Source organism: Psittacula echo (genome assembly GCF_963264785.1).
Source record: "Psittacula echo genome assembly, chromosome: 5".
Classification (NCBI taxonomy): domain Eukaryota; kingdom Metazoa; phylum Chordata; class Aves; order Psittaciformes; family Psittacidae; genus Psittacula; species Psittacula echo.
Window position 1 is genome coordinate 73,283,180 of NC_137739.1, and position 27,875 is coordinate 73,311,054.

Sequence of the window (27,875 nt, forward strand, 5' to 3'; positions counted from 1 at the left end):
CATGAAACCAACCAAACAAAAACAACTAAATTTGAGGTCAGCTTTTAAGAATGTGATTCTCAAAGTTGCAAAGAATGAATTGTTGGTGCCAATTTTTATGCTGTGTAGCTCCATAGTTATCTTTGTTATGCTGATTGTGTAAAATTTTTGGTGATGTGTCTGTCGAGTGTTGAGTCTGTAACACTGACACACTGATATCTTTCCCTCCCCTTTCAGCTCACCAGCTATTGGTAAAGATCAAAGTAAAGAGGAGGGCTGACAAGAAACAGGGTATGAGAGATGTCTGCACAGCTTTAAATAAAAAGGGGTTAAGACTTCAAATCTGTTGCAGGGTATTTGTGCATGTGGGGCCCTGTTTTGCTGTAACAAGCTACATTACAGCACACAAAGCATGCTGTCATTTTTTAGATCTGGTCCTTGGAACAGTAATGTGTTTCAAGAAAATGAAGTTGCATATCAATGGAAATACCTGGGAATAACAAAGCTGAGAAAGACATGTGGCTCCTGGTAGACTAACAGCTGTTTGTCTTGTAGATTTCCCTCCGTAGCAGAATTAGATTTGTGGCTTTCAATGTCAGTGTCTAGTTTGTTTCACTATCCAATTTACAAGAGCTGAGGAATGTGTAAGTAAAACCTAACTTTCCCTTCTTCAAAAGAATGATTCTACATTAAAACTTAGCAATGTATAAAGGAAAGCAGGAGACACTAAATACCGGGTAAAAACTCTTTCACAGTGAAAGATTCTCAGCTGTGTGTTTGTAGCTGAGTGTGTTTCAGATGTGTTGGTCTTACAAGGTGTAAAACAATGGTCACACTCTTGATCACTGGCTTCCTGAAATCCAGAGGAAAATTAATCTAAAGATTCGGTTCCTAAATGATTGGTTGATGGTAGAATGGCATGCATATGAAAATGGAGGTAACTATGGTGTGGCATAAAGGCTTTATTAACATAGGTTTGTGATGGTCCCTTTACTTGCAAACAGCGAATAAATTATGCAGTTCATTACAAGTGAAGTGCCACTCGGTGCTCCATGCCTTTTTTCCAGCTAAAATGGTAATCTAACTTGTGGAATTCTACATGAAGCACACTATAGGAAAGCTATATGGATACGTGAGCAAAGCCTGACAGATGTTTTTGTTACCATGGATGAGTCTTCCCACAGCTTTGTCCTTGGGCATCCTGGATGCTCCTCTGAGGGAGGCAGTGCTGTTGACTGGTTCTCCTGGCCAGTAACTTGGGATCTGGCTGGGAAAAGGGCTATCAACCACCCAAGGTCATCTGTGGCTGTTCTCCCTGTTTGTTGCTCTTGCTGGTAGCTGATAAAGGCCCAGTGTCTGAAAAACAGGAGTAGTCGGCAAAGCACATATAGATTAATCCCATTTTTGCAATACAGCCCCTGCCGAGCAGCGCCAAGAGCTCTTTGCCTGCAGAACAAGAATGGGCCTATATATCCAACAAACAGGACTAGAGGGACTTATTAAACTCCTAAAAATGACCTCAATTCGGTTTGTTTTTTTTTTTTTTAATTCTCTGAAAATGTCACCAGTTTGCATTAGAATATCTCAGGGCTTTCTAGAACTTGGCTGAATTTTGGTGCCTTCTCTCAGAAGCACAAATCTGTCTCCAGTTCTGCAACATGGCACAGTCCTAGGCTATTTTTTTCTTTTGTGTGAAGCAAAGTTGTTATCCCACAAGTGAATATTGCCTGTCCTAGGGTAAATGCTAAAATTTGGTTGATGTTTGTTTTTAATATTGTGGCAGTAAGGACAGTCAAACCAGAAAACCTTGTTATAGAGAGTTGTGATACAGGTCGCTAGTTCAGGTCACCAGTTCAGGTGCATGCAAAGACGTTTCTTTCTTTGCTGTATGAACATCAACTGTGTGCTTGTGAAAACGTGTCAGTTTGTGGTTAGCTTTTCCTGTGAACAATGAGTGAGAAAGCAGTGAGCAGGAGGGTCTGAAGTCACACTCAATGTCACCTGGGCTACTACCATATTAAATAATATAATGTAATATGATAATGGAAACATTCTTAAAGATTGCTTCCCAGAAGCAATGTTTTGGGATAGATCTCAGCATCCTGGCAACTTTCCAGCTGACAGAAAGCTTATTTCTTCTGAGCAGTGCCTGTAACCAAATGGCTTAGATTGCTTTGATGGAAGAGCTGATTCCCTCCAGGGATACACGCTTGGCACAGTACCCAGGTTGACCAAGTAGCTGGAGCAGGCAATGTTTTGGAAAAAGGGACCCTAGGCAGATCTTAGAAAGTTTAACTTCTTTCAGACTTCTGATGTATCTTTATTGAATGGAAGCTCCTTCATTGCTCTCCCGTCTTCACTGTGGGTAATAATTTCCCTATCTTTCTGTTCTCTTTGTTTTTCTGCCCCAGTATTAGGAAGTTCTATTTTGTGAAGCATTTGAGAATTTTGGCTGGTTTTGCCTTTGCCTAGTTCAGCCCACTAGCTTAGGAAGATTGCTATTTCTCCTTCTGTTAGCACCTCAGTATCTCACAAACATCATTATTCCATTCTTTGATTCATTGAGTTATGAATTAAGTTGGTTCTGTAGTCTCTTCTGCTGTTTTGATGTCTGTGTATTTTAACTGTCTTTAGCTGATTTATTCTGATTATATTAATGCAAAGAATGGATGAGCAAGCTTGGGTTTGGTGGTGGTTGTTGATGTGTTTTTTAAAAGGGATAGAGGATGCCTGAAGGGAGGCAAGACCTTTGAGAGAGAGAGAAGTGTAAGATGACAAAGCTTACAGTAGTATCAGACAAGAAGAAAACTTCTTGGTTTGATTCTGCTCTCGTTAGACCTCATTTACACTGGTGTAATTTTGCGAACTTCTGAGAGTGAGATCAAGATTGACAACCTCTTAGATCACTTAGGTCATGGTCCATAATTAATTTGCAAGTCCTATAATGCGTTGCAGGTAAGTCTGGACTTCTGGAGTTTGCTGCCTCCCCAGACATGGGCTCTGCCCGCGCCCTCCGCGCTCCCAGGGTCGGGCCTCCCCCTCTCCGCGGGGCTACACGTTCGGCGGAGTGCGGCTCAGGGCTCACCCCGCTCTCCTTGTGCCGAAAGCAGAGGGGCCGTCTCCCGTGGCGCCAGAAGTTGCTCTATGAGGGAGCCGGTCGCTTGTCGGTCGGTCGGTCCGGCCGCCGCGCGTTATGTAAGGGCGCAGGGGCTGCTGGCCGGGATGACAGCCAGGGAGAGGGAAATTCCTGGGGGAGGGGGAGCGGCAATGCCCTGGAGCCGCTGCCAGCGCCGGCGGTTCCCGGAGACCTGGCGGGGAGCGCGGCTCTGGAGAAAGGGAAAGCAGACGGCAGAGCACGCTGCCGTGGAGCGTGAGGAGCGAGCCGGGCAGCGCGGCTCGCTTCCCTGCGGGGCTCGCCGCCTGGGAAGCCAGGGGCAGGGGTGCGCAGGGGCAGGCAGCGAGCCCGGCTTTGCCTCTCCCGGTGCGTTACAGCCGCAGCCGCGGAGCTGCGGGCCCGTGTCCCTCTGCCCGCCTTCGTCCCCCCCGGGCTCGGCGGCAGCCCGGGCTACGGGCGCTGCCCCTTTAAGACCTGCTCGCCGCCAGCTCCACGGAGAGGGAGTGACCTCTGGGCTTTGACAGCTCCCCTAATAACTAGAAGAGCCGCGGCCCCGCCCGCGGCGGCGGATTGGTCGGCGGGCCGGTATGCCGAGCTCTGATTGGCTGGCCGCTTCCCCTGAGCGAACCTTTAGAACTCCGAGACACAATATTCTGTTACATTGTAGCAAAATGGCGACTGTCATTCACAACCCCCTGAAAGCGTAAGTACGGATCAAAAATGAACATATTCCGCGTGGTTTAAATATGAAAAAAAGGCGCCTTTCCGGCGGCGGCTGCCAGACCGAGCCGGGTGCCGGCAGCCTCCCGCCGCGGCCCTCCCCCCGCCCTCCTTTCCGCCCCGGCGGCTCGCTCCGCGGCTTTTTGTGCAACACATCCCCGCGGCTCGCGCCGAAATTAACGAGCAGAAATTGTTCGGCTCGAGCGCCGGTTAATTAGCGCCCGGGCTGGGAGGGGGGGAGGCAGCGGCGCGGGGCTGCCCGCCCGGTGCTCCCGGAGCAGCGGCGCCGTGGTGCGCGCACTTGACAGCGTCCTGCCCGCGTTCCGGCGCGGAAGGCGGCGAGGACACATACAGACACCGGGGACCGGCCCGGGGCACGGGTGCGAGGTGTCGGTGCGCGGTGCCTCCAAGCTCCGGCCGCGGCTTGCAGGAGCCGCCGGCGCCGATGTTGATGGAGTTAGGATGTCCTGACGAGCCGGGAGGGAAGCACCCCCCTCGCTTGTCGGCGGGGAGGTGTGTGTGTGTGGGGGCCACTGCCGGCGCCCCTCGGTGTTTGTAGGGAGAGGGGAGCGAGAAGGCAGCGAGGTGAAACAGACTTGGGCGAAATGAATGACTCGGGACTGCCGGTCGTGGATTTGGGCAGGAAGTCCGGAGATCTGTTTTGCATATGACAGGCTTTCGCTTTTCGAAGTGGCGAAAAGAGTTGATGGTGTTTCCATTCCGAGAGCGGGCACCGGCAGCCACGGGCTGCTCCGACGGGACCTGCCCCGCTGCTACCGAGCCCGTGAAGCGGGAGCCGGGAGTGCGCTGGGGGGAAAGAGGGAGACAGGGGCTTCTGCGGCGGGAGTCCTGTCTCGGTCTGAAATCGGGCCGGTCTAAGAGGCGGACCACGAGAGCTGGTTGTCGTCTTCTTCTGGATCGCGTCCTTTATTTTCCTTGCGGCCGGCAGCGCACGCCGCTAATCCCTGAAGGCATTAGGGAGAGTGGGATTTAGCACCGCGTGTGGGGAGAAGGAGCTGTCTTAACCTTTGTAAAACGACTGCTCTGCTAACGGGGGCAGCGCTCTCGCTATTAAAGCGGGGAAGCAGAGTACCTGGCGGTGACGCTTCGTCTGCACTTTCTGGCTGCGCTGAGTGGGTGTTTTTATACCTTTGAGTTTTCAGAGATGAAATTAGGGCTGCGAGGGTTTGGGTTTTTCTTTTTATTATTTTTTTTTTCTTTTTCTTTTTTTTCCCCTCGACTCGAGTCTCTCCAGCTGGAGTTGGAAAAACACTTGAAGGTTTTTCCAGGGATTCCTGCCGCTGTCTCTCAGCTATCCGGAGGGAAAGCAAAGCCTCGAGCTGGGAAGGGGTGCTGACATGTTTATCAGCTTTCCTGCTCCGTCCTGACAGAGAACCTTTGCTTTCATTTATCCGTCCTCTTTGTAGCACCTTATGAAAATCCGCGGGGAGACTGGAGCGCAGTTGTCAGGGGGTTAATCAAAGAAGCCCGAGTATCCTCTGGGGAGGAAGAGGGGACTGAACACACTCTGGAAGCCGCCCGTTTGACGGCAGGTTTAATACTTGTGCAGGCGAGAGCAACTTCTCGTGCCCCTCCCGGGCGCTGCGCGGGCTCGGGTGCAGGCAGCGCACCCCGGGAACCGGGCAGCGCTCACACAGCGCCCGCCGCGCACCGCTCCTCACCTGGGCTGGGCTAAGCCACGTACGGTTGTGCTATCCGCGGGCAATGCCGGCGTCGGGGACCCTGGGCTCGGTGGCCTCTGTGGCCGGCGGGCGGGAGGCGGGAGCGGCGGGCAGGGCACGGCGGAGGACGGGACCTCGTCTCCTCGCCTCGCACTTGATGGCACCGCGGGGCTCCCGGCAGCCGCGGCGGACCCCGGAGAGGGAGAAACCTGTGCCGAAATGATCCAGGGGCCCGATCCCTCTGCCGCTGAAGTCGAGGAGGGCAGGATTAGGCCATTTATAATTAGCTCCCTTCTCCTCCCCTCGCCCCTTGGGGGTGTGAGAGGAGGAAACAATAGACATCAAGTGCTGGATTCGCTTTTCTTTGCGTACCTTTTAAAGTACTAATGCTATCTGGAAGAAATAGAATTGGTGCTGGCCGTCTGACACTCATCAGCATTTTTTATTGACAACTTCTTTAATAAAACATTTTATAATTTTCACTTATTCTTGAAAGTTGCTGATCGGGAAACAATACACGTGTAAATAAATTATGCATGGGATAAATTAGGACAAAAGCAGTAGGACACATAATAGGGGAAGGGATGGAGTTCACAGTATTTTATCCTCATGTGTCCTTCCTGACAATGAAAAGGAGCTGAATGACATTTGCATTTCCTCTGTCTGCGTTTTGATTGTATCTCAAAACCCACAAACGCCCCCTACAGAAACTGGCCACACAAAGGTTTTGCTCTGAGATGGGGACAATGTGGAGCCTGAGAAATCCTAGCTCAGGTATCAAGCAGCTCCCTGTGTGTGCTTGTGCATTTAAGTGCATCCAATATTCGGTTTATCTCTGACACTTGGACACATACATGCTAGACTAGTCTCTCGGGATAATGTATTCCAGAGTATCTGAGCATCTGTGCTAATACATTACATAGAATAGTATATACATACAGTGTGTGGAGTCCCCTATTAATGATTGGCAGCTCCTCGCACTCAGCTTGTTTCTGTCTCCATCTAGTGCACTCTTCTCACATTCTAGTTCTCTTGTGGTGCTTTCATCCCTTTGCTCTTCTCCCCTTCTTTTCCTCTGATGACTACCTGGCATTGACCGCCTATTATTTCCACCATTTAATATCTTGTTGTTTACCAACATGGTGCTACAGGCAAAAATACCAGACCCAAGTTTAACAGATCTGCAGGGAAAAGGTGGCAGGTGTCTTGGTAAACACATTCTTCTTCATCCATAGGAAAGGCAGTATTCGAGTGCGGCAGCGGTGGATTTGAACTGCTGGATTTGTTGGGTTGGGTTTTTTTCCATTAGTCTGTGTACCTATCTCCATACTTTTTTTTTTTTTTCCCATGTTGTTCTTCTTTGGATACGTTAATATGGAGACAATTGAGCAGTGCAGTAGACGAAACAAATGCAGTTAAAAAGTATTTTGAATTACTTCAAATGTCAGTCAGAAATCTCAGTGGAGTTTGTAAACATTAATTAATTAAACCTCTGAACACCCCTGTGAAGAAACGATTATTGCCTTTGTTTTATGGATGGCTAAACTAGGACAAAGTGGTTCAGAAACTTCCTAATTTGAAGATCAAGTCTAGAATGCAGCCATTCAACTTCCATTCTTAGGCATCTAGTCCCATTTCCTCCATCTCTGCCTTATTAGCCATGTGCATATGGTACCATAATACATTTAATGTAATTAAGACCTTGCAATTTGCAAAGTCTTATCTAAAAGCAGAGCTGGTTTCCCTCACCCCTTCTCTGTCTTTACTTCTACAGATGACTTTTATTTCAAGTTGTCAATTAAACATACTCACAGGCGCATATGTTAAGCTATGGCCTTTTCTGCATGTGAGATTCCTGCTGCCATATAGTGCTCTGCTGGAATGCTCACTGGTGGAGCTGTTGCCTTCCAGTAGTTTGGCCTTGGAGTAGCAGTGCTGATGCACTCCCTTTCTTTTGCTCAAGACAACTTCTAGGACAAAAGAGGCTAACTCAGGCTCAGCTCCTAGGCTAAGCCACTCACATGCTAACTGTATTGTCAGATAACTTTGACGTGCTTGGAGACACTTATTCCCTGCCAGTGTCTGGGGACCAGATCATTGCAGACTTGTGTGTGCCGTGCTAGAGCTGACCTTATAAACCCTACCAGGCCTGTTCTGTCTCTGCGATCCCACTGCAAGCACACAGCAGCGGTCAGTTTTCCAGTTGCTGTACCTTCTCAGAGAAAATTGCCTTGACAGCCAGCTCCGACCCCTGGGCTGCCAAACGGCCGTCCTTGTAATGATGAATTCTGTGGTATGAGACACCTGTGAAGGAATGATCTGTGCTCACATCCCTGTTTCATGTTGGCAACAGACCAGCATGGGTCTTGGGGTCTTGTGAGGCAAGAGTATTTCATTAGTGATAGCTCTGGCTTGAATTCAGGTTGGGGAATCTTTACGGGAAGGTCCTGTATCCCATTACACATCCCTGAAACGCCCCTATGTCATGATTAAGTGCTGATGAAGACTCACTTTTTCTAGGGGGATGTTGTTGCATAAGCATCTGGTTGCTGATTTTTAATATTAAAGTGAAAGTACAGTGTGCAGTGCTGCTTTCAGCAGGTGGAAGCAATAAAATAGACAGTTAGGTTGCCAGTTCAGTGTTTACAAGTGATGTGGAGGTGATTTTAATGTGGCTTTGCAGAAGGGAATTTTCTTCTGCTTGACAGAACAGGGTTTCTGGGCATATTGATTTGTGTACCAAAATCTCTACAGCATTTCCAGAGTGGCTCTGATGTCATTTAGAACCATAAATGAGCCCTAGTGTGGCACATTTCAACCCAAAACTGTTGTCCACATGAAACCTATGTTTTCTGTATCTTAGCACCATCTTTCAGAGAAAATGAGGGATGAATGTTACTGTATTTATGCAAGGAAATATAAGCATGAACTGAAGTCACTGGGGGGCAGAAAAACCAAGTTAAGAAGACCTGGGGATATGCTGGTTTGAATATGGGCAAGTCTGATAAAAGGTACGTTACTAGTTACAGTGTTATGTCTGGTTCCATGAGTCTTTTGAACATGATTAGTTGTTGCAGTGCTTTTGTGGTTCTGTTTTGTTGTTGTTCCAGCCTTTCACAGTGCTTTTATAGTTTTGTTCTGTTGGTGTTCCAGCCTTTAACAGTCTGTCCAGTTGTGTGAATGGATGGATGGAGGTTGTATCACGGAACTGTCGCTGAAGAAAAAGTTTTTAAAGCTTACTATTTGTGGTGTGTGAAAGCAATATTGAACCATCTGCATTGTCCTACAAAGCCCCATAGGTATGATTTTTTTGGAAGCTGTAATAATTTCAAGGTAAGCCCATGTCCAACGAGCTGGGTGCATAATGCCTATTAGATAGGATTCTCAGTGTCCAAATGGGAATAGTTTAGCCAGACCTTGCAGAAGCACAGTACACAAAGCAAAATGGGGCTCTGTTTTCAATCTGAGTCATGGTGAAGGTAATGTGGCTCATCCTTTGTGTAGCCTAATGAAAATTGATTTCCTCTCTGCTTTCTTAAAACTGAAAGTGTAGTATTTGGAGCTTCCTCTCAAGAGCAGACTTTGTCCATCTTGCATATCTGTCTTCAGCAATTTATGACACTTGGCTGTACCTCTGCAGTCCCAAAATGAGGCATTCCAATGCCTCCATTGGCTGTGAATAAACCATCACCATCTTTTAGGACTATAATTTGCTAAGTCTAGTGCTTTCTCACTGTGGTTTTCTTTTATGTCAGAGCTGAATTTCTTTGCTTGGTAGATCAATTTTACAATCTTGGTATTTATTCTGGGCTCATCACTGTGTTGTCTGTATGTGATGTTGCCTTAAGCAAGAGCCATCCCTGTATTGTTTATCCCCGAGGACTTGTAGGAGTGGAATGAATCTGTTTCTGGAGTTGACGTTTTTCTCCCTTGGACAGACCGACCTCTGATCTGAGGATTCCCTGTCTGGTGTGACATCCTCCTGCACCAAGGCAACATTGCTTAAGGCCTGTTCCAAGGGCTTCATTAGGATTGTACTGCTCTTCTGGCTTTGCCTGGCAGTTTTGCCCAGGATGCAGAGACTGAGGTGTGTTAATCACTTCCTTAGTGCAGGTCCCAGTTTTAGCACTGATTTATTTCTTTTAAGAAAAGTTATCAACACAATCTAAAAGAAAACATACTTCTAAAATCCTTTTTATTTTTAAAAATTTTCAGATGAAAACGCTTCTTTCTTGTCTTTAACAACTTCTCTACAATTTATGGAACAAACTGAAATACACTGGACTAGTGCGTGAGAAGCAGAAAGTGGTTTTCCTTTCTTCTTTCTTATTTCAAAAGAACAGAATTGCCCAATCTATTTTCACTGTCTAAACTGACTGACATGTAACGTAAATATCATAAGTGAATGCTTGAATACTGAATGTTTAAAATTCATATTTATTGTTAACAGCCTAAATTATTAGGAGCATGATACTTTTTTTTTAAATTGTTGTATATGGTTTATTTCCCAGCAGAGCATATTTTAACCACAGATTCCCAGCAGATGTCTCAGAAAAGAATAATGCAGTGTCTCAACGGCTGCTGGCAGATATTCTTCTCACACCCCCGTCCCCTCCAGTATTGGAATAGCAGGAGTATGCCAGCATGTGTCTCAGTTTTCAGGTTATCTGCCTGAGCCAGGTGCGGTCCGAGAGTTGCAATTCCAGCCACATAGAAGGTTTTACTGGCCCCAGTGCTGTCCAAGGGGAGGCTTCACAGGGAGTCAGTGGAGCAGAGGGAGCAGGGCAGGGATGGGTACTGATGAGTGTGCACTAGGTGGCTGTGATCAGCAGTGTGTGCTTGCCAAGTCCTGATTCATTAATTTTGTGTTCTGCTGAGCTGTAGCCAGGAGAGAGTCCCCTGCTCAGGTGTTGATGGGGACACTGACTACATCAGTGTTATTCTTCTGGTGAGAAAGGCTGGAAGTGATATTTAATATTGCAGTCCCTTGTGACAGAACTGATCCAACCTAACTGAGGATCATCTCTCCATTTGTATGAAACCGTGAGTTGTATCAGTCTTTGACATCTGATAATGCTGTCTTTGTTTTCTGATAATTTTAATAAATGCATATAAAATGCTAACTATAAGATGCAGTGAAATCTTAGTATGGAAAAGAAAGGAATCCCACATAACTTAGGTGCTCCTCCTTGTTTCTTCTCAGATTCCCACTTATGACACACGATACTTGGCCTTGGTTAAGACATGCTAAATTATCTACAAGGACATGGCTAAATGCTTCCTGCCTTTTAGGTCTCAATAATCTAAATAGAATGGATAGTGCAAAGAAAATCAGGTCCAGTGCAGTGAAATAAGGCCATACCCTGAGTTGGTTAATTCCAGTCTGCCCTACTGCATCAGCTGGCAGAGCTGATTTGATCTGATCAGATGCGGGCATGCTACTTCTGCCAAAACACAAAGTAAAGTGCTTACGCTGCTTTTATGCTTTGAGTTGGCTTCATGGTAGCCACAGGAAGATAGATTATGCCTGTTGGAACAGAATTTCCTCTTGAAAATGTTTTGGGTGCTTTTCACATTTTGGAAGAGTAAGTGAACACCAGTTCAGTGCCTTGTGTCATGTGGCTGTGAAATTTTTGGTCTGGTTCTAGGAATTTTGCAGTTTCTAATGTGATTAGTCACAAAGTTGGGAGAAAAAAATGAAGTGGCTGGAGTTATAGCCCAGATAGTTCACTATCCAGTGAACAGTACTATGGGGAAGCTTAAAATGGAGACATAAAGTTAGTATTATTTCTTCAAGGGAAAAATAATGTCCATATTTCCGTTTCCTTCAAGTGCAGTTCTGAAGAACATAATCCATGTTCATAATCCTGTTCATAATACTGTTCAAGTATTTTGGTCTCAGTATTGTCTGCTGTGAGATTGTGTTTAGTCAATGATGGGGACAAATATATTTTATGTTTAAAAAACGTATGCAATCTGAGTAAGGAACAAAGGGAACAGCAGTTCAGAAGGCTGTTTTACTGCTAAACTCCTGTTGTCCTGACCATGAATGAAAACTGCATCATGTTTGAAGCTGCTCTCCTTCTGGGTGTCTGATAAATCACTTACCGGTGTCCAATATGGGAAATTATGACATGAACTCACTTGCAGCTACAAGCTTACCTTGACTGTTTTTGTAGTTTTTTGTATTTTTTATGGATTCTTTATCCTTGGAGTTTCCAAATCATTAGCATGATGTGAAATGTAGAGTAAATCAGGAGCACAATTTTAATTCAGAGATTAGTACCTTGTATAGTTGGAGTAGTGCAAGTTAAGAGGCATGTGGGATATGATGGGTGAGGGCTGGTGATGGGAAGACTCTGCAGTGGGCTCTTTCTTCACAGGTGTGGAGAAGCCCTCTTAGCTGCAGCACTGAGATACTACTTCTGCTGCTTCACCCTATCTGACTGACCCTTTAATTTTTAGGAAGTGCTTCTCCAGTGCCCCTCTGTTAATTTTGGTGATGTTAGTCCTTACCGACCAAATGGCATGTGGATGAAAGTGACATTAATACCTCCCCAGGTAGAATAGGGCCCCAAAGACTTCTCCTTTCTCCTCTCCCATGCTGATACATATGAATGGCAACTTGGTCAGGTTAGTTGGTGTTATGTTGATGGCAAGCAGGCATTCCTAAGGTCGAAATCTAACAAAAAAATGTTGATGGGAGAAATATGTGGAAACCCCTTCTCCATTTCCTGTCACCAGATCTGGTTTGTTTTTGTCGATACTCTCAGCTGAATGTTTTGTCTTCTCCTAGCCTTCCTCTCCCCTGCCTCCCAACCTCTTTCCCCCATTGACCTCTACAAGTGCAGTCCTAGCTGTTGATTTATCAGGGCAGGCTGGCTCAGCACTGTGTGGAGATTGCTTTTAATTAACTCTCTTCGTTTTTCCAACCTTCAGGGAGCAGCAACCCTTTAATGATTTTAATATTTTATCTGGATTTATATCCACCTTATGTATTGTTTGTTGCTCTGCTTCCTCACATGTTCTTCCCGAGTCACTTCCCAAAATGAAATGTTTGTTTCAGACCCCTCATACAGGATGAGAAGGAGAGATTTTAATGGCTTCTGGACTGGGACAATGGACCAGGATCTACCCTGGTTGTTGAAAGAGGATGGGAAATATGGGGTGGTGCATTTTGGTGCGCTCACTTCAGCGTTCTGCCTTCATGCACAGGGAGAGGCAGCTTTGTTTCATGGTTGCAGAGCGGCAGATCAGAGCCTACTGAATTAAATGTGACCCTTGACTTGTTGTATGGTATAGGTAAGTCATGAGCTTATTTTCACAGACAGGTATGACTCTCATGCTAGTCAGGGTGAGTAGAGGAGGCATTAATGTAATTACCTGTTGCTAAAATGTAGTTTACTTCCTCTGCACGAATACACGTCTAAGGGAGAGTCCCTCTTTGCTTGCGAAAGACTACCTTTGCCTACTGAAAGTAGCTCTACCAAGTGAGATTTCTTCAGACTGAGCAGAAAGCAGCTATACAAAATTTCTCCCACTTGGAATTTTCCCTTTTCTTATCCTGCAGTGAGGATTTTAGGAGTTTCCAGCATGAATCAGGAAAAATATATGTTACGTGTAGTGTCAAGTATGTGGCACTTTCATGCCAGAGCAGGAAAATGCTTTATAATGGTGCTTAAAGTAAACATCACAGTCACTGTCATGGGATTATTTTCCCCATTCTTTTGATGGGAGGAATGGCATGCACTGACTGACTGGGTGATGGTCACACTAGGCACACCATCAATCGTTGACAAAATTGGAGGTTTAGAAGCCACATTGCTTTGCTTTTGGTATTTAGTGTTAGCATATGAGTTATGTGTTGAAAGTTAATAGGAATCCTTCCTTGGTAGCACTTCCAGGGCCAAGTTGCAATTAGGGGAACAGAGAAAGAATGGGAAACTGAGTTAAGATTGTCTGCCTGGTTCTGACAGAAGAAGTTCACCAATAAATATCACTAAAGCATCCTTAATGGCAGTGATTTATGCCTAGAGCTGATAAAAGCACCATTTGAGTGCAAGGATTTTACCACAGAAATGGACCAAGGGGCAAGTAGTTTTGCATTTCAAAACATACATGCTGCACACGAGACATTCTGTCCAGTACAGTTGGTTCATAGAATTCAAAGTCACTGGTGTGAGAACAGTTTGACTTAATTTATTTTACAAGGCTACTTGTATATGTAAGTGTATTTAAAGTTGCTTTGTTAAAATGGCAGAAGGAATGAGGTTCCCTGATCTAGTCCTGCCTTACCGAGGAAAGGGACTCTGAGACACTAGCTGAAAGGAACACAGTTGTGGGTGCTACTTGCCAAAATACTGGCAGCAGATCACTGCATAAGATCATCTGTGTCATCTGGTCTGTGGTTTGTGTTTGTGTCTTTCCTATCTTCCTCTGCAATCTGCCTTAATTTACAAAAAATACTTGTTCGGGTGTATTTTTCCCATGTTGTTGCCGTGATTCCAGAGTAACTAACTCCTGACATTCTCATCTGACCAGACTGCAAATGTATCTGGTTCAGGTATTCATTCTGCTGAGTAGATATGAAAGCAAATTCCCTCCTCCGCTATTATTAACTTTCTAGTTTTATTTCCACAACTAACTTATCCACAAAGTCATATGGTTAGGAGAGGCTGTCTCTCCTGACATGTCTTCCAAATTCCTCACTGCTAAACACACACCATGCAAAGCCGAAACCTGGCTGGTCCTCAAAGGACAGTCTATTTCCCAGGCTGCTGTTTCCAGCTACCTTCTCCTCCATGCACCCCTTGGAGCGGAAGAGGAGGAACAGATGAGGGATGAGCACTCTGCCTTTGGGAAAGGCTCTGACCTGAAAGTGGATTGCAATTCCAGCCGAATGGTTCCTTCCCTTGGTAACAGAATTGCACGCCTGGGCTCTGAGCTGTTTGCATTAATTCCATCTCTGCTAAACTTTCCTAGTCAATTAACCATGTCCATCTCCTGCTCTAGCAGCCACATGTGCCTTTTCTGCCGCAGCAGGGTTTTGGAACAGTGACTCCCTGCAGCCTTTGCTGCAGCAGTTTTCCTCTAGCAGCTTCCCTCAAGCACAGTTATCAATCAGGACCTGTCAGGTTTTTCCCTCCGACACATCTATTTTCAGGGCTGTAGGACTTTGACCTTTTGCTTTTGTCTTTACAAGTACTATTTTTTTCCAATAGGGGCCAGCTCAAATGCTGAGCGTTAGGTCTTTACACTGATACAAAAGCAGCGTGAAAATTTCAGTCTGTGAGGAGGTTCTGCTAAACCTGGAGATTTCTTTTGGTTTCTGTCATTTTGCCTCCCTTGAGTTTTAATTTTGCTTGTCAAAAAGGCCTCATTAAGCTGGCCAGTAGTTCTTGTGAGGTATTGCAGGCAGCACCTGCAGTGCAGAGGTCTCCTCTGAGTAGCTAACAGGACTGGATGAAAGAGTAGTGAGTTCTTGGAAGCTGAAGTGTCTGGGAGATGCTCACCCATGGAGTTTGAAAAACACTACCTTTGAAAGGAATTTGGCACACACCTCTGGAAGAACGGTTTGAATGCTGGTACTAGTGGTCCCCTGGGAAAGCCATGACAGTGACTTGACCATGATTTTTTTGCATGTGCTACCATCAGACGTCAGGTTGGGCTACAGTGCCTATTAAAGCAAGAAACTGCGCTTAATATCTTGAGTGTGTGGGAAGGTCTGGTCCTGTTTCTAGTGGGTAAGTACCTATATCATAAAGACTGCCATCCCAGTTGGCACTAACTGGTTCCTGTGTGGGTACTTTCAGATGAGATGACAAAGACTAAATTGGCCTCAGAGGCTCAATTAATAGAAGTGTAGGTTTAAAAGAGGGTTCCTAGGTCTTATGTCCAGTTCCCTGGTACCATGTCAGATAATCCCTTTCATAAACTGAAAAGTCCTTGTCTTAAATCCCCACTTAGACAGTTTGTTCCCTTTACTCCTCTTGGGAGAGTTCCAGAACCCACTGCTCTGATGGTTGGAAATAGCATTTTAATCCCTAGCCTAGCCCTACTTGTGACCAGTTTATACCCATTTGTTCTGGTGCCAGCACGGAGTTGTTAGTTTAAATACTCCTGCTCCCTCCATGTCTTCCTCTCCACTATCTTGCCTTTGTATGATGCTATTATGAGCCTTCTCAGACTTTGTTTTGATATACTAAACTGTCTGTGCTATCTTTTCCTTTCCTTTGATCGCTGGAGTATTTATTGTCTTTGATTTCTCTGCTCCAGCTTGGATTACTCACATTCAACTTTCTTGAGCATGAGTAGACAGGACTGTGCACTGTTCCAGGTGAGGTTTTGCCCTCTAAAATAACTATTTTACCTCTTTCAGGAGCACCTTGCTTTTGCGTTTGCTTGTGGTTGTATTGTGCTGGCAGTTCATAGTCATCTTGTTACATAATGTTTCTTCTCCTGTCCTTTCAGCTGTTGCTGTTAAGATGATCTCCAGGGTATTAAATGAAACTTAGACCTTATTCATTCCATCTAATTCTTCTTGTGTGATCTTCTTAATTTTTTTTTGATGTGGCTTCAACTTTTGTAAGCGTCTAATTTTTATCAGCACACATACTTTTGGTGACAAGGTCATCGATGGAAATACTGATAAGGTCAGTCTCCAGACCAATCCTTTCTAGAACTCCAGAAGTAACCTCCAGTCAGCCAGTTACTGTCTCTGTTAGGAGTTTACCTGTGTCCAACTCTTTTTCAATGGTTTTTCAGTCATATCACCATTTTTGTATACATCCTCATTTTCTCCATGTTCACAAATTTCTCATAAAGTACTGCATGAAACATCTTCTGAAAGTCCAAATAGCTAACAAGATGTCTAGAATTTCAGTGTCTTATGATAGCAGGATGACAGGATGCTCTGGCACAAAGTATGGATCTTACATCTTAGTCTTTCCTTGGTCAAGAGTGTCTGTGATCATTTTGCACTTAAAAAAATGCATGTGAGTAAACTCTGACCCAGTTAACCTTACTGCAGTAATTTGCAAGGCTTGTGTTCTAAAACAATTAGCAAAGAGAGTTTAATTTTGCTTGCAAATTACTTCAGTAATATGGTAGAAACCATGATTTGCAGTTTCTGTTTAAATACTTGCTGGTAGATGCATGGTTTCTTGTCACGGTTCTTGGGCAGAGATTATTCAGAATTGATGCCATAACTACACAAATGTCTTTGTGGCTTTCACCTCAGTCATCCCACTGAAGCACAGCATTCTTTTAGTTCTTGGCCTGTTCCTACATTATATTTAATCTATGTACCATTCTAGCTGCAAAACAGCAGAACTTTCTTTGATCACTTTTACTTCTATGTTTGAAGAATATTACTGTTTTTAATAGCTTTTTCAAGTCCAGACTCTTGACTTTGGCAATTCTCCCTATACTTCCTGACCTTTAAGATCTGATTTTTTTTCTGTTACTACTGTTCTCTCTTCCTGAAGGGTGTCTGTTTAATTCTGATGTCCCTTTCCAAACTAATTATTCAGCCCACAACTTCTCCAGTCTTTCCATATGAGTTTCAAATAACTCTTTTAATTTTAAAGAAATTCCCCAAGTTCTGTTGTATATTCCACTCCTCCTGTGCTTCAGGAGTGGGTTTGAAGCACTCAGGCACAGGTTTGAAGTACTTTGTGATGGTGATAGGAATTGTACAATTTTGTACCTATTCTTGGACAGCAGAAGGCTTTGGCCATGTTGATCTACGGTAAGCAGGGGCAATTCTGCTTAATGTTGTTTTACTTAATTAGATCATGCCTAAATGTGGTTTTCAGTGTTCATCAGTGTAAAATAATAGTGCATCTTTCACCAGAGTTGCAACCATTAGCTGAAAGTCCAAATGAGCAACATACATTTTTTCTTAAATCACCTTGTTCCGTTTTTCTCTGATGTTATTAGTTTATTATTACTTAGAGAAAACTGTGTGTATGCATACTATTTGTATATGCATATTTGTGTGTGTGTGTCCAATATAAGAAAGAAAGTATGTGTTTACATATGGTGTTTAGGAAAACACGTTATTGTTCGTTAAACAATGTCTTGCCATTTTAAACGTTTCCGTGTACTTCTTACTGATTTATAGCAGTATATAATTCAAGTCTTTCGTACTGCTCAGTTTTACAGACATATAAATAGTAAAAATAAAGACACATATATACTTTTACTTTTTTAATCTTTCTAGAGGGCTTTAGTAACTTTTAAAATACAAGAGCAGTCTATGGATCAATGCATATCCCAGCAATCCCTTGCATAAGTGACCTAAAATCGTGGGATCAAACCTCTTCTCCCCTCCCCATCCCTAGAGAGATATTTGTAATTAGATAAAATGAGGACAGAATATGCATAAGTATCTGTTATGCTGGGATTGCTGCCCAGAAAAGAAACTAATGGCTTGAGCTGGCCATAATCTTTTGCACCCTGTGTACTATTGACAAGTACACAGATATGTACTGTGGCTTGAGATGTTAGGAGTTCAGGAGCAGATTTTTGCTGCTGTCTTATGGTAACCTTTCTAAATTGACTGTTTTCCAAAACAAGTGGAATCATACAGCCTACATTTTACTCGTCATTTATTGTTGGGGATGTTTTGCCTCTAAGAAAGGGCCTGATCCTTCAGTGTCATGCCTAATGCAGTGGAATTGAGTGTAAATTACTGCTTCTGTGGTTTGGAAGTGTTTCACGTTGACTCTGCCCAGATGTAAGTGACCACATGAAGTGCAGGACAGTGGAGAACTGGGAGTGGAGTTGTTGGTTATTTTTTTCCATTTCATCTGGCAATTACTGCTTGTCTGGTTCTTCAGAGGAAGGGACAGTGGGGTTCTGTGGGCAAATTCATCAGTCTCTAATTAAAGTAAGAAGCCCCTTTGAAGTCTATGTGACAGGTTGTCTAGCACTGCAATACTACACAATGCAAGAGGATCAGATAGGTAGTACTTCAGAAATCTGGAGGCTGTTTTATGTACTGTTGCTGTTTTCCTTCTCCCAATGTGTATGGTAGGTGTCAGCTCACCCCTCACACAATTGTCGATTTTAGTCCTCTGCTAGACTTGTGGGTTTTGTCTTGTGGCTTGGCAACAGTGAAACGCAAACCCTGAGCACTTATGAATCTGTCAGTCTTGCTCAGATATCCCAGTCATTGATAAATCCACCGATGAAAAGCTTTTCTTAGAGCAGGCGGGCAGCCTGTATGCATGTCTTCCTCTCTTGCTTGCTTCAATGTCCTTGGAAGTAAATGTCAGTGAAAGTAAGAGAAGTGCTTTGATAAAAGGAAGGGCAAGGTCAGGTAAAAGCATGCCCTCATGCACGTTCCCAGAGGAGGTATCTATCCAGCATTACCATTGCTCTGCCCAGTGTAGCTAAATCAGGAAGTAAGAGATCCAAAGCCACGCTGAAATGTGATTCTTTTTTTGAAAATATGTCCAGTTTGGCATCTTTTTGAGCTGAGAAAGTTTGGCTTCCTTTCCTGCCTCACTCAGTAATTCATGAAGTGGGACATTTGGGGTGAATCTCTGTTTTCTGTGCTTACAAGGCAGCAGGAGTTTCTATGGCTGGGCTGGAATGTGTTGTTTCAACACACTGAATGTGAAAAAAAAACTTTAGCTTTATACAGACTGTGGTTTTTGTTTGTACTCTGTCAGTGTGATTTCACTGAAGTCCAAAAAGTTATGCCAGTGTGAGAAACAAACCAAGTCTATGTTATTTCAAGACAGCTGTACTACCAGAGAAAAATTCCTTTTATTCCCCCACTTAACCTTTCAGAATCTCCCTCCACCTCAGATGTTCAGTAGCGCCCGATGCTTATAATTTGGCAGCGAATGTTGACATCAGCAGCCACGTATGAGATCCTCGCCAGAACTCTATAGCTTAATGTGCAGGACAGGCAGCAGATGACTTCTTAGCAGTAGAGATGGGTCAGAATAAAATCCTGGATCTCAGCACTTCTTGCAAGCTTTGAAGATTGAACCTGGATCTGAAGTTAAATGTCTTTAATGGACAGGATCCAAACACCCACTTGCTTTGGCAGAGCTCAGATCCAAATTTTGTCTACCTAAAGAATCAAGGTTCTGTTTTCATGTAGATTCTTTTACTAGTGAGAAGCAAGGGAAGGGATAAGACAGAAAATATGACACATTGGCAAAATTGTTTTTCAATAGTATGTTTTCCAAAGTTTTTTCCATGAGTCGTCAGCAGCTCTTAAAAATCACAGGGAGAGCTACAGCTGTCAATGAGCCAGAACAGTTAAATGCTTTTAAATATTTGAGTTGGGTTATTCCTTCACCTTTCTTTCTCACAAACATGTCTGGTAAAACTCCAGTAATGAAAACACTTGCTTGGGGAGAGGGATAAAATCCTTTTCAGCAAATTATGACTGTGACATTTTAATCACATCATAACAACATGGTTAGCAATGGTTTAGGTTTGGCATTGAACATATACACAATGTTTGTTCTTTTATGCACTATTGGTATTACTTAGTAAAAATAACACAATGGCAAAACTAATTTAGTAAAAATAACACAATGGCAAAACTAATTTCTTACCCTTGTGCCAACTTTGTTCACCTGACAGTTGCTGTTTGAACTTTTAAAGCAGTGTTTCATCAATATGTTTATAGTGAATTCATGATTAATTCTCTCTGCTTTTCCTGTGTCCTACAGACCTGCATGGTAGCTACTTCTCAGCTTGAGATACCCGCAAAACCACTTCTGTCAGATAAACTGTGCTCATCCTGAGTGGTTCCATATTTCGAGAGGGTAAAGAGCAGTGACTGCCTTTAAATTTCTCAGTACTTTCCTGCACAGAAGTTTGTTGTAGGTGCTTCACTTCACTGAGGCATTTCAGGATGGTGCTATTCAGAAATTTTCATCTTTCAAGTGAGAGATTTGGAGCTACTCTTTGGAGCTACTCTGCAGTGTTTTGGACGCTGCGTATTCTCTGATTATTTGCTGTCTGTGCAGGATGCGTATAATTTCTCGAGTTACTTAAATAGCAGGGTTTTGATTTTAAAAATGAAAGAAACAAAAACAAGAGGGCAAAAGCAAAGCAAAGAGCATCCATAACGGAGCATTACAAGTAGTGTTGTATAGTAACAGGTGGGAAGCTGTCATGACGTCTCCACTGGATCACACTTAAACTAGTTTCAGATTTATAAAGTCAAAAAATGCTGGTATATGGGAAGTGGGAAGAACTCTGCTCGGGTGGAATGATACTCCCACGGCAAGTTACTAACTGGAAACAGGTTGACATACATATAGACCTGCTGTGGCGTCCTCCTGGAAAGTTAGAATTCAACTGAAGAAGGCACAAGTAGATTTCATTTTAAAAACTTTCAATTCTACCTTGTTCCTATTGTTACAGGAAACCCACACTTATTTTAGGAACGTGGTTGTAGTTTTCTGCATTTACTTCACAGTTTCTTGGTTGGGGAACTTAAAATGGGTAGGAAAGAATCAATATGCAAGAGTTTGGGTGTAGACTAGAATCTGATCCCAGAGAGGGAAATCAACGGGCTTTCACACTACGGAGGCATCAGAAGGGGTATATTTAGAGAGATCAGAGAGGAGCCAAAAGTGATGTTGGTCCTTAAGAAGTACCTCTTACCTAGGAGTTACGCAGAGAGATTTTGTTTTCTGACACACCTGCTCAGTTTCACTCAGTGTTTCCTTTTACGTATTTATAAACATATAAAATATAAATATAAACATATAAAATAATATATATATAAAAATATATATATATTATATAATATATATAATATATAAAATAATATAAACATATAAAATATAAACATATAAACATATAAAATGTTTATAAATGACAGTGAACATGATTGTCATGACTGATATTAGACCCAATCTTTATTTTGTTCAAAGATACCACTAAAGTTTCCTGGGGCAGGTAGACCTTTGCTTAGTTGGAGGTTGTTTGATGGGTGATAAAGGTTACTTCATAATAAAACTGTAGCTCCACGGTAGGGAACAGCGCTTGTGTGAGACATTTGTTTTTCTGCTTTAAGCTGGCAGCACACTTATATAGCAATAATTCTTACAAAATCACTCTTCAGCATGTTTATGCAAGGTATCACCTACTCTAGTTGCAGCAGTGCTCCCAGGGACTGCAGATGCCTGCTCTCTGAAGAGTCTTGGGGCTTCCTGGCAGTGGAGACAAAGCTGCATTTTACCTTTCGAAGGATGAGGAACAAGGGCAGTGCTATTCCATCTATGGGGAAGGAAGAAGTGGGAAGAGCTGGAATGGAGAACGGGGGAGGACAAGGCCTGCTTCTCCTTTTCTTGATGGAAGGGTAGGAAAGATGGCAATGGCACCTGCAGCTCTGGAGCAGAGCTTTCCTTCAGCAGCAGCAACTCCCACTCAGCAGCCACCGCAACACTCAGCCTGATTTCCCAATAGCTTTGATAATATTTTTCTCTAGAAGCTTTTAAAGAAACTAAAGTGCCTTGAGAAGTCCTCCAGAGGCACAGCCGGTTAACAGCCTGGAAACACAGGCTAGGAAGAACCGGTTGGGTCACCTGTGGAGACCCAGCTGGACCAGTAATTGGGCCTGTGACACCTGGTATTTGCAAATGGTCTAGAAAAGAAAGTGGAGAGAGAGATGGCAAACTTAGCTGATCATACTAAGTATATTCCAGGTGGGAAAAACACAAGGTTGCTGCAAAGTGTTGAAGAAGGACCTCATGAAACTGAATGATTTGGCTCATTCAAGCAGCTGATTATGTTTGATTTAATTAAATGTAAATCAGGGCATGTGGGGAAAACAGATCCCAAATTAATGTATACAGCAGCAGGGACAGAACTTGTTACTGACACTAAGAGAAAAGTCTTGGAGTTGTAATAGATCTACCAAAATATGAGCTTTGTGCTCAATAACACTAAAGATAATAATAAAGTAATAATAAGAAGACAGAGAGACAGGAAGAGACATAGGCTGAATGATAGGAGTTACTATGAAAAGAAAGAAAACAAATGTCAGTGCTGTGACAGTATATTTGACATGTTATTGATCTTAAAGGTCTTTTTGAACCTAAAGGATTCTATGATTCTATACGAATCCAAGGTCTGCTGCTTGTTGAATACTGTGAGAAGTTTGGTCTCCTTCTCATGAAAAGGATACAAAAAGCTCAAAGGTGCACTGAGAAGAAAACAAGGATAATCAAAAGGAACAACTTCTGTAAGAGGAATTACTAAATTGATTTGGGTTTTCAAGTCTGTAAAAAGATTTATGACTCTCTGCATGAGAGAGGTTCATGAGATCAGGGGCATCACAGAAGGGGCAAATAGGGGATGAATGTTCATTCTCTCTCTTGAAGCCAGAAGTTAGGACATCAAACAAGATTACCAAGAGGTTAGTTCAAAAGGAACAAAAGGGGATATTTTTTCACTAAATATTAAATAAAGCTGTGGAACTCTACAGTGGGATGTATGGGGTATTAAAGTTTACCTGGGTTCAGAGATCATCAGCTTCACAGAAGGAAAATCCTTCAATGGCTGTTGAATACCAAGGCATCAGAACTGCAGTTTGCCAGCTGTAGAGAGGATATACCAGTACACTTCCTGCAGAATATCACTATATCGTGTTTATATTTTGTGCACCTCCTTCGGGATTCCTTACTGGCTGAAGTTTGAGGCAGAGTCCTGGCTTAGATGGACCCTTGGTCTGACGTGGTATAGCCATTTTTCTGTTTCAAGGGCTCTGGCAATCACATAGTGCTAAGCGGTGTTGCAAGAAAGGCCTCAAAGTTTCAAAATAAAAGACCCAGAAATGTAAGATGGAATTACGATTACTGGCAGGATAACCAGAGCTTTATTTTGTTCTTTGCAACGTTTGCTCCTTCATGTCAACCCTAGGGGGAAATCTTTGTGCCAGTTCACCCAGGTCTTGCAACAACCTGAGACAACCTGTTTATTAAACATACACTTTGGCTGCTATACAGAGGAAATGGCATGATCCAGGCTGGTAATGCAGAGACTTGCATTTAGTTTCTGCCTACACCGTTGACTTTCTGTATATTTCCAGCCAAGTCCTATACCTTATTGTCCCTCTGTTTCCCTGTGCAAAGAATAGATAAGATCCTTTGTATCTCTCCTCAAAGAGCAGTTTGAGATTAATGGTTGTAAAGTGCTAAATAAGTGCTAAAGGTTGTGAGTAAATGCAAAGTGTTTGATGCTGATTTGTTTAATGGACATTGCAGTTAAAAGACTTGCTATCTTCAGTGTCTGTTCATAGTCCCCTCATGCAGACTGGCTAAGAAACCTATATTCAGATTCATTCTAGAGGGAAAATGTCAGAATTACTTGTTTCTATAATTAGTTGCTCATTGGTTTGGGGTGTGTATGTCAGAACTGGCAGCGTGAACCCCTGGGAAATCTGATCTGACTAGGGAAAGCATAATTTTTTTCTGTCCTTTCTGTCCTGTTGCAGTTTCTTTTTGTTTTTGTGCTCTCACTAGATCACTGTTGATGGGATGAAGTTTCTAGTCATGTCTCAGATTCACAACCGCACGTGACCTTTGCTCTTCGATGTGGCTCCCTTTCTGCTCCTGTGGTCATTTGCAGCCATGTCTTATAAGTTATTATTTATAATGAAAGGCAGCTGATGGCACTTGCACATAAGATGGCTGTCTTCATGCTGTGTAGTAGCATCCTGACTAGAAGACAAAGAGATGCTCTTGTTCAAAATTTAATATATCAGAGGCCCCAGAGCTTGCCTTAACATTTGGTGCTGAGCTAGATGGTACCAAATTTCACTGAGACCCTGCAAAAAATTCTTGGTGTCCAGCTGTTGTGTCCCAGGTTCCTGCTACTTGCTTAAATCAGGTTTCAGCAGAGAGGTAAGTATGTAGCCATGAACATAACAAATGCTGTTCCTAACCTTCTTTACACATGTTGCAAAAATTGAACGGATTATTTAAGGCTTTCCCTCCTTTGGACTGGCTAAAATCTGTCAGGAGAGGTGACTTGAATCTGCTCGATTTATGAATTTCGGAGGAGTGGTTTGATTCCTGGCTCTCTCTGCTATTACATCTGATTGCTGTGGTCCTTACGCTGCTCTGGTATAATTGGGGTATGTGGGTATTTCAGCTCTGCCTTGACTCTTCTCATACTCACAAGCCCTTGTTTCACTCCCTTTTCTAGGGGAGGAGGCCTTCTAATTTGCTGCATTGCCACACTGGGGTTCCTCCGCAGGAGAACTGTCTTTTCACAGGAGTGGCTGTTGCAGTAGGTTGGCAACTGATAAAGAGTTGCGTATGAGACACTTGATCAGGCATCTGTAGATGTTTCCAGGATACTGTACACACTGGGTAAAAGGCATTAAAAAATCCATCTTTTTCAGTGCACTGGCTAGGTATTAACAAAGATTTCTGCAGTCAGGAGGAAGCTCTGACGTTCTCCTTTTATGTACCAGCATTTGAGTTCTTAGACCCGATGTTTTTGAGAAACCTTTGGAAATGAAACACAAAGTTTGGCAGCACGACCCACAAGACCTACATGATTGCCTTTACTACTGGGATTTAAATACTGGGATTGCATCAGTCCTCTCCCTTGGAGCTGTTATGGGTCAGGAAGTATGGGAGAGGACCCAGATGGTTGTGCAAACCTCCTCCAAGTTTCACTAATAAACTTCCACATACTTTTCACATGAAATAGCTGGGACTGTGACTTTCCTATAGAGAACCTTGTTGCAGCAACAGAAGTTAGCAGCTCCTATTATATCTGCTTGGTTCTTGTATGTGGAATAGTCCTATTGGGTATGGGGATAGTCACAATGTGAATGTGAATCTCCATTGTAGATATGAAGGTAAAAGATGTGCAACTACTTCTTGATATTATTGCATGTTTCCAATGCTTGCTGATGGGTTCACAAGGCCACCAGAGACTGCAATAGTAAGCTGTCCAGATTTAATGCAACACCCATCCCCATACATTTTATTTCATTCATGCTGCTCACCCTGGAATTCATTTCCACTTACACTCTAACAGACTTGTGTGCCAGTTACAGCTACTTTTTAGCTTGGAAAGAAAATGACTTGTCTCTTTCAGTTTTATATAGTTTCCCGATCCTCACACGTAAATTCTGTGTGAAGGCCACCATACCCTCTTGCTCTTTGTGTAAGTGTAGAGAGGTACCTAAACATGACTTAGCAAACAGTTATTCTATGCTATGCAAACAGCAACTCTGACCAAAGGGCATTCGCCCCAGCCTATGCTGCCAGTCATGATGCTCAAAGGGTGGTCTGTCTCAGGCTTTCCTTGTTAACTTTATGTCTGATGATCTGTGTCCATTGCGCTGCTTCACCATCTGTCCAGAGACCAAAGGCATCCCGTTATGAAGTAGAATAACTGATTAAAAAACCCCAACAAAACAAACACATGAAAAAGCAGTCTAGTTTAAGATATACCACCTTTAGAGCCAAGTACTAGGGTGTGCATTGAACAGTTGAAATGACCATGAAAATGGAGTGAAATATATGAAAATAAAATAGAAGCATGAACTCTAATTCAATATCAATATGTCAGTTTATAGGGGTACTGTACCTTAGTTTCACTTTATACCTTTCTCTGTGTGTAATCCTAGTTATAGTTAGACATTTTCTGTACTTTCTGGGTGTCTGAAAACTATCTTCTGGCAGATTTAAGGTAGTTGATAACACTGTGAAAGCGTTAACTTTGAGAGCCCACTCCTGCACTTTAACCCTTCTTTTTGAGGGGCCCAGGGACACTTTTCTTGCTGGTTTTCCAAGCTCAATCCATTTTTTTTTTCTTTTTCCTCACCTGTTGTTATTTTTGAAGAAAACAGAAATATTTCTAGGTGCTAGGGCTTTCTATTTCTCTAATTCCTAGAAATGCCAAAGTGAGATGGGAGAAGCTAAGCAAACCCCCAACAAAGGGAAGTGATGAGTTACCGCTGTTGAAGCACGGCAAAAGGTCAGGATTGAAGGAAGGATTGGAAAGAAAACATATGCATTTATGTGCATGCATGTCTGTGCTGCTTTGCTTTAGGAACAAGTCTGAGGGAAGGACTGCGGGTATGAAGACATCCCAACCTTCAAAAAGTTTGCAACATTTTGATTTGAAGAAACTGATATTCCCATGGTCAAAGGGATATGTGCCATTTTTTCCCATCACTAAACTGTTGGCTTTTCTCTAATTGCAGTAGGGACACTTCCAAAATGTAACTTCATGAGTCAGTGCTCTCCTCATATGCTAACAAAAAGTAAGGTGCTAGTGGTTGGGGCAATCTTTCAGCTCCTGTGAAGGGTGTGAAAGCAGATATAAAGGCTGGCCACAAGGTGTGGTGACACAAAAAGACTTAGAGAGAGCCATTGGATGGAATGGAATGAAATGTTTTACTGGAGGAGGGCTGATAGGGAAGGCTCTACATGGGGAAGTGACTGGCAAAAGCACATTGGGGAATAAATAGGAAGCATGGTAAGATAGGAAAAGAGGTTTTGTGGGCCAGCAGGGAAAATGAAGACACAAAAATACAGACTGTAATGCAAAATTAAAGACATTTCTTAAATTAATTCCTTCAAAAAATACTATTAACTAGAAATCAGTTTTGTAAGTGGTTCCCACTAGGCTGTGATTTCATTGGACTAATTGAGCAGTTTGTGACCCAAAGAATGTACAGCTGGCAGTTACCATTGCTCCTTGTCCCTGCTGAGTAATGGGGTGGGCATATATTAGCAGATGAACAACATGAGAGCCCTTAGCTATCCACAGTGCTCCTTGGAGATGATAGCTTGTGGGGCCTGCTGTGATATCCTTGGGTGCAATGTTGGGATTTTGGATGAGAAGGCTGGGATCTGGAAGAACAACAAGACCTCTTTTCCAGGTCCAATGTGAAAAAACAGCAAGGAAGAGTTTGGGAAAGGCTTCAGTGGGAACAGTGGGAGGGCATTCTTGCCAAAGGGGAGCTTCAGCATAAGCCAAACATAGCTTCAGCAGTACGTGCCAAAGCTACTGGTTGATAATTGTATTCCTCTTCCTGAGGGGAGGTGTAAGGCAGAGACCCTTCTGTGCATTTGAGTTTGAGAGACCACATGGGTACCACAGCTCAAAGAATCTGATCACCCTTCCTCCCACTGGTAATGGAAGGAGATTCCTGTTCCTCCTACTCCTGCCACTGAAGAACAGAGGCAGGGAATACGGTGGCAGCCTTCCTGGGAAGGGCAAGAGGCAGTGTCAGGGATACCTCTGCACCAGTCCATTGCAACGTGGAAGAAAAATGCACCACTGTCACATTGAAGCTTGGGGGTTACTGTTCCGGGAGGAAGCAGAAGCAAGGATCCTTTTGCAGCAGCTCATAGGCTTAACCCTTG

General features: G+C 43.4%; 1 protein-coding gene across 2 annotated transcripts in view; it reads left to right on the forward strand.

The window, feature by feature from the left end:
- Window positions 1-3,681: 3,681 nt before the first annotated feature.
- Window positions 3,682-27,875, forward strand: part of DPF3 (double PHD fingers 3) — a gene marked incomplete at both ends in the record, with an annotated part of 165,830 nt that continues 141,636 nt past the window's right edge. For both annotated transcript variants that reach the window (XM_080619223.1, XM_080619224.1), the window contains one exon: window positions 3,682-3,797. In XM_080619223.1, coding sequence (XP_080475349.1) covers window positions 3,682-3,797 — 116 coding nt within the window. The remainder of the gene's footprint in view (window positions 3,798-27,875) is intronic.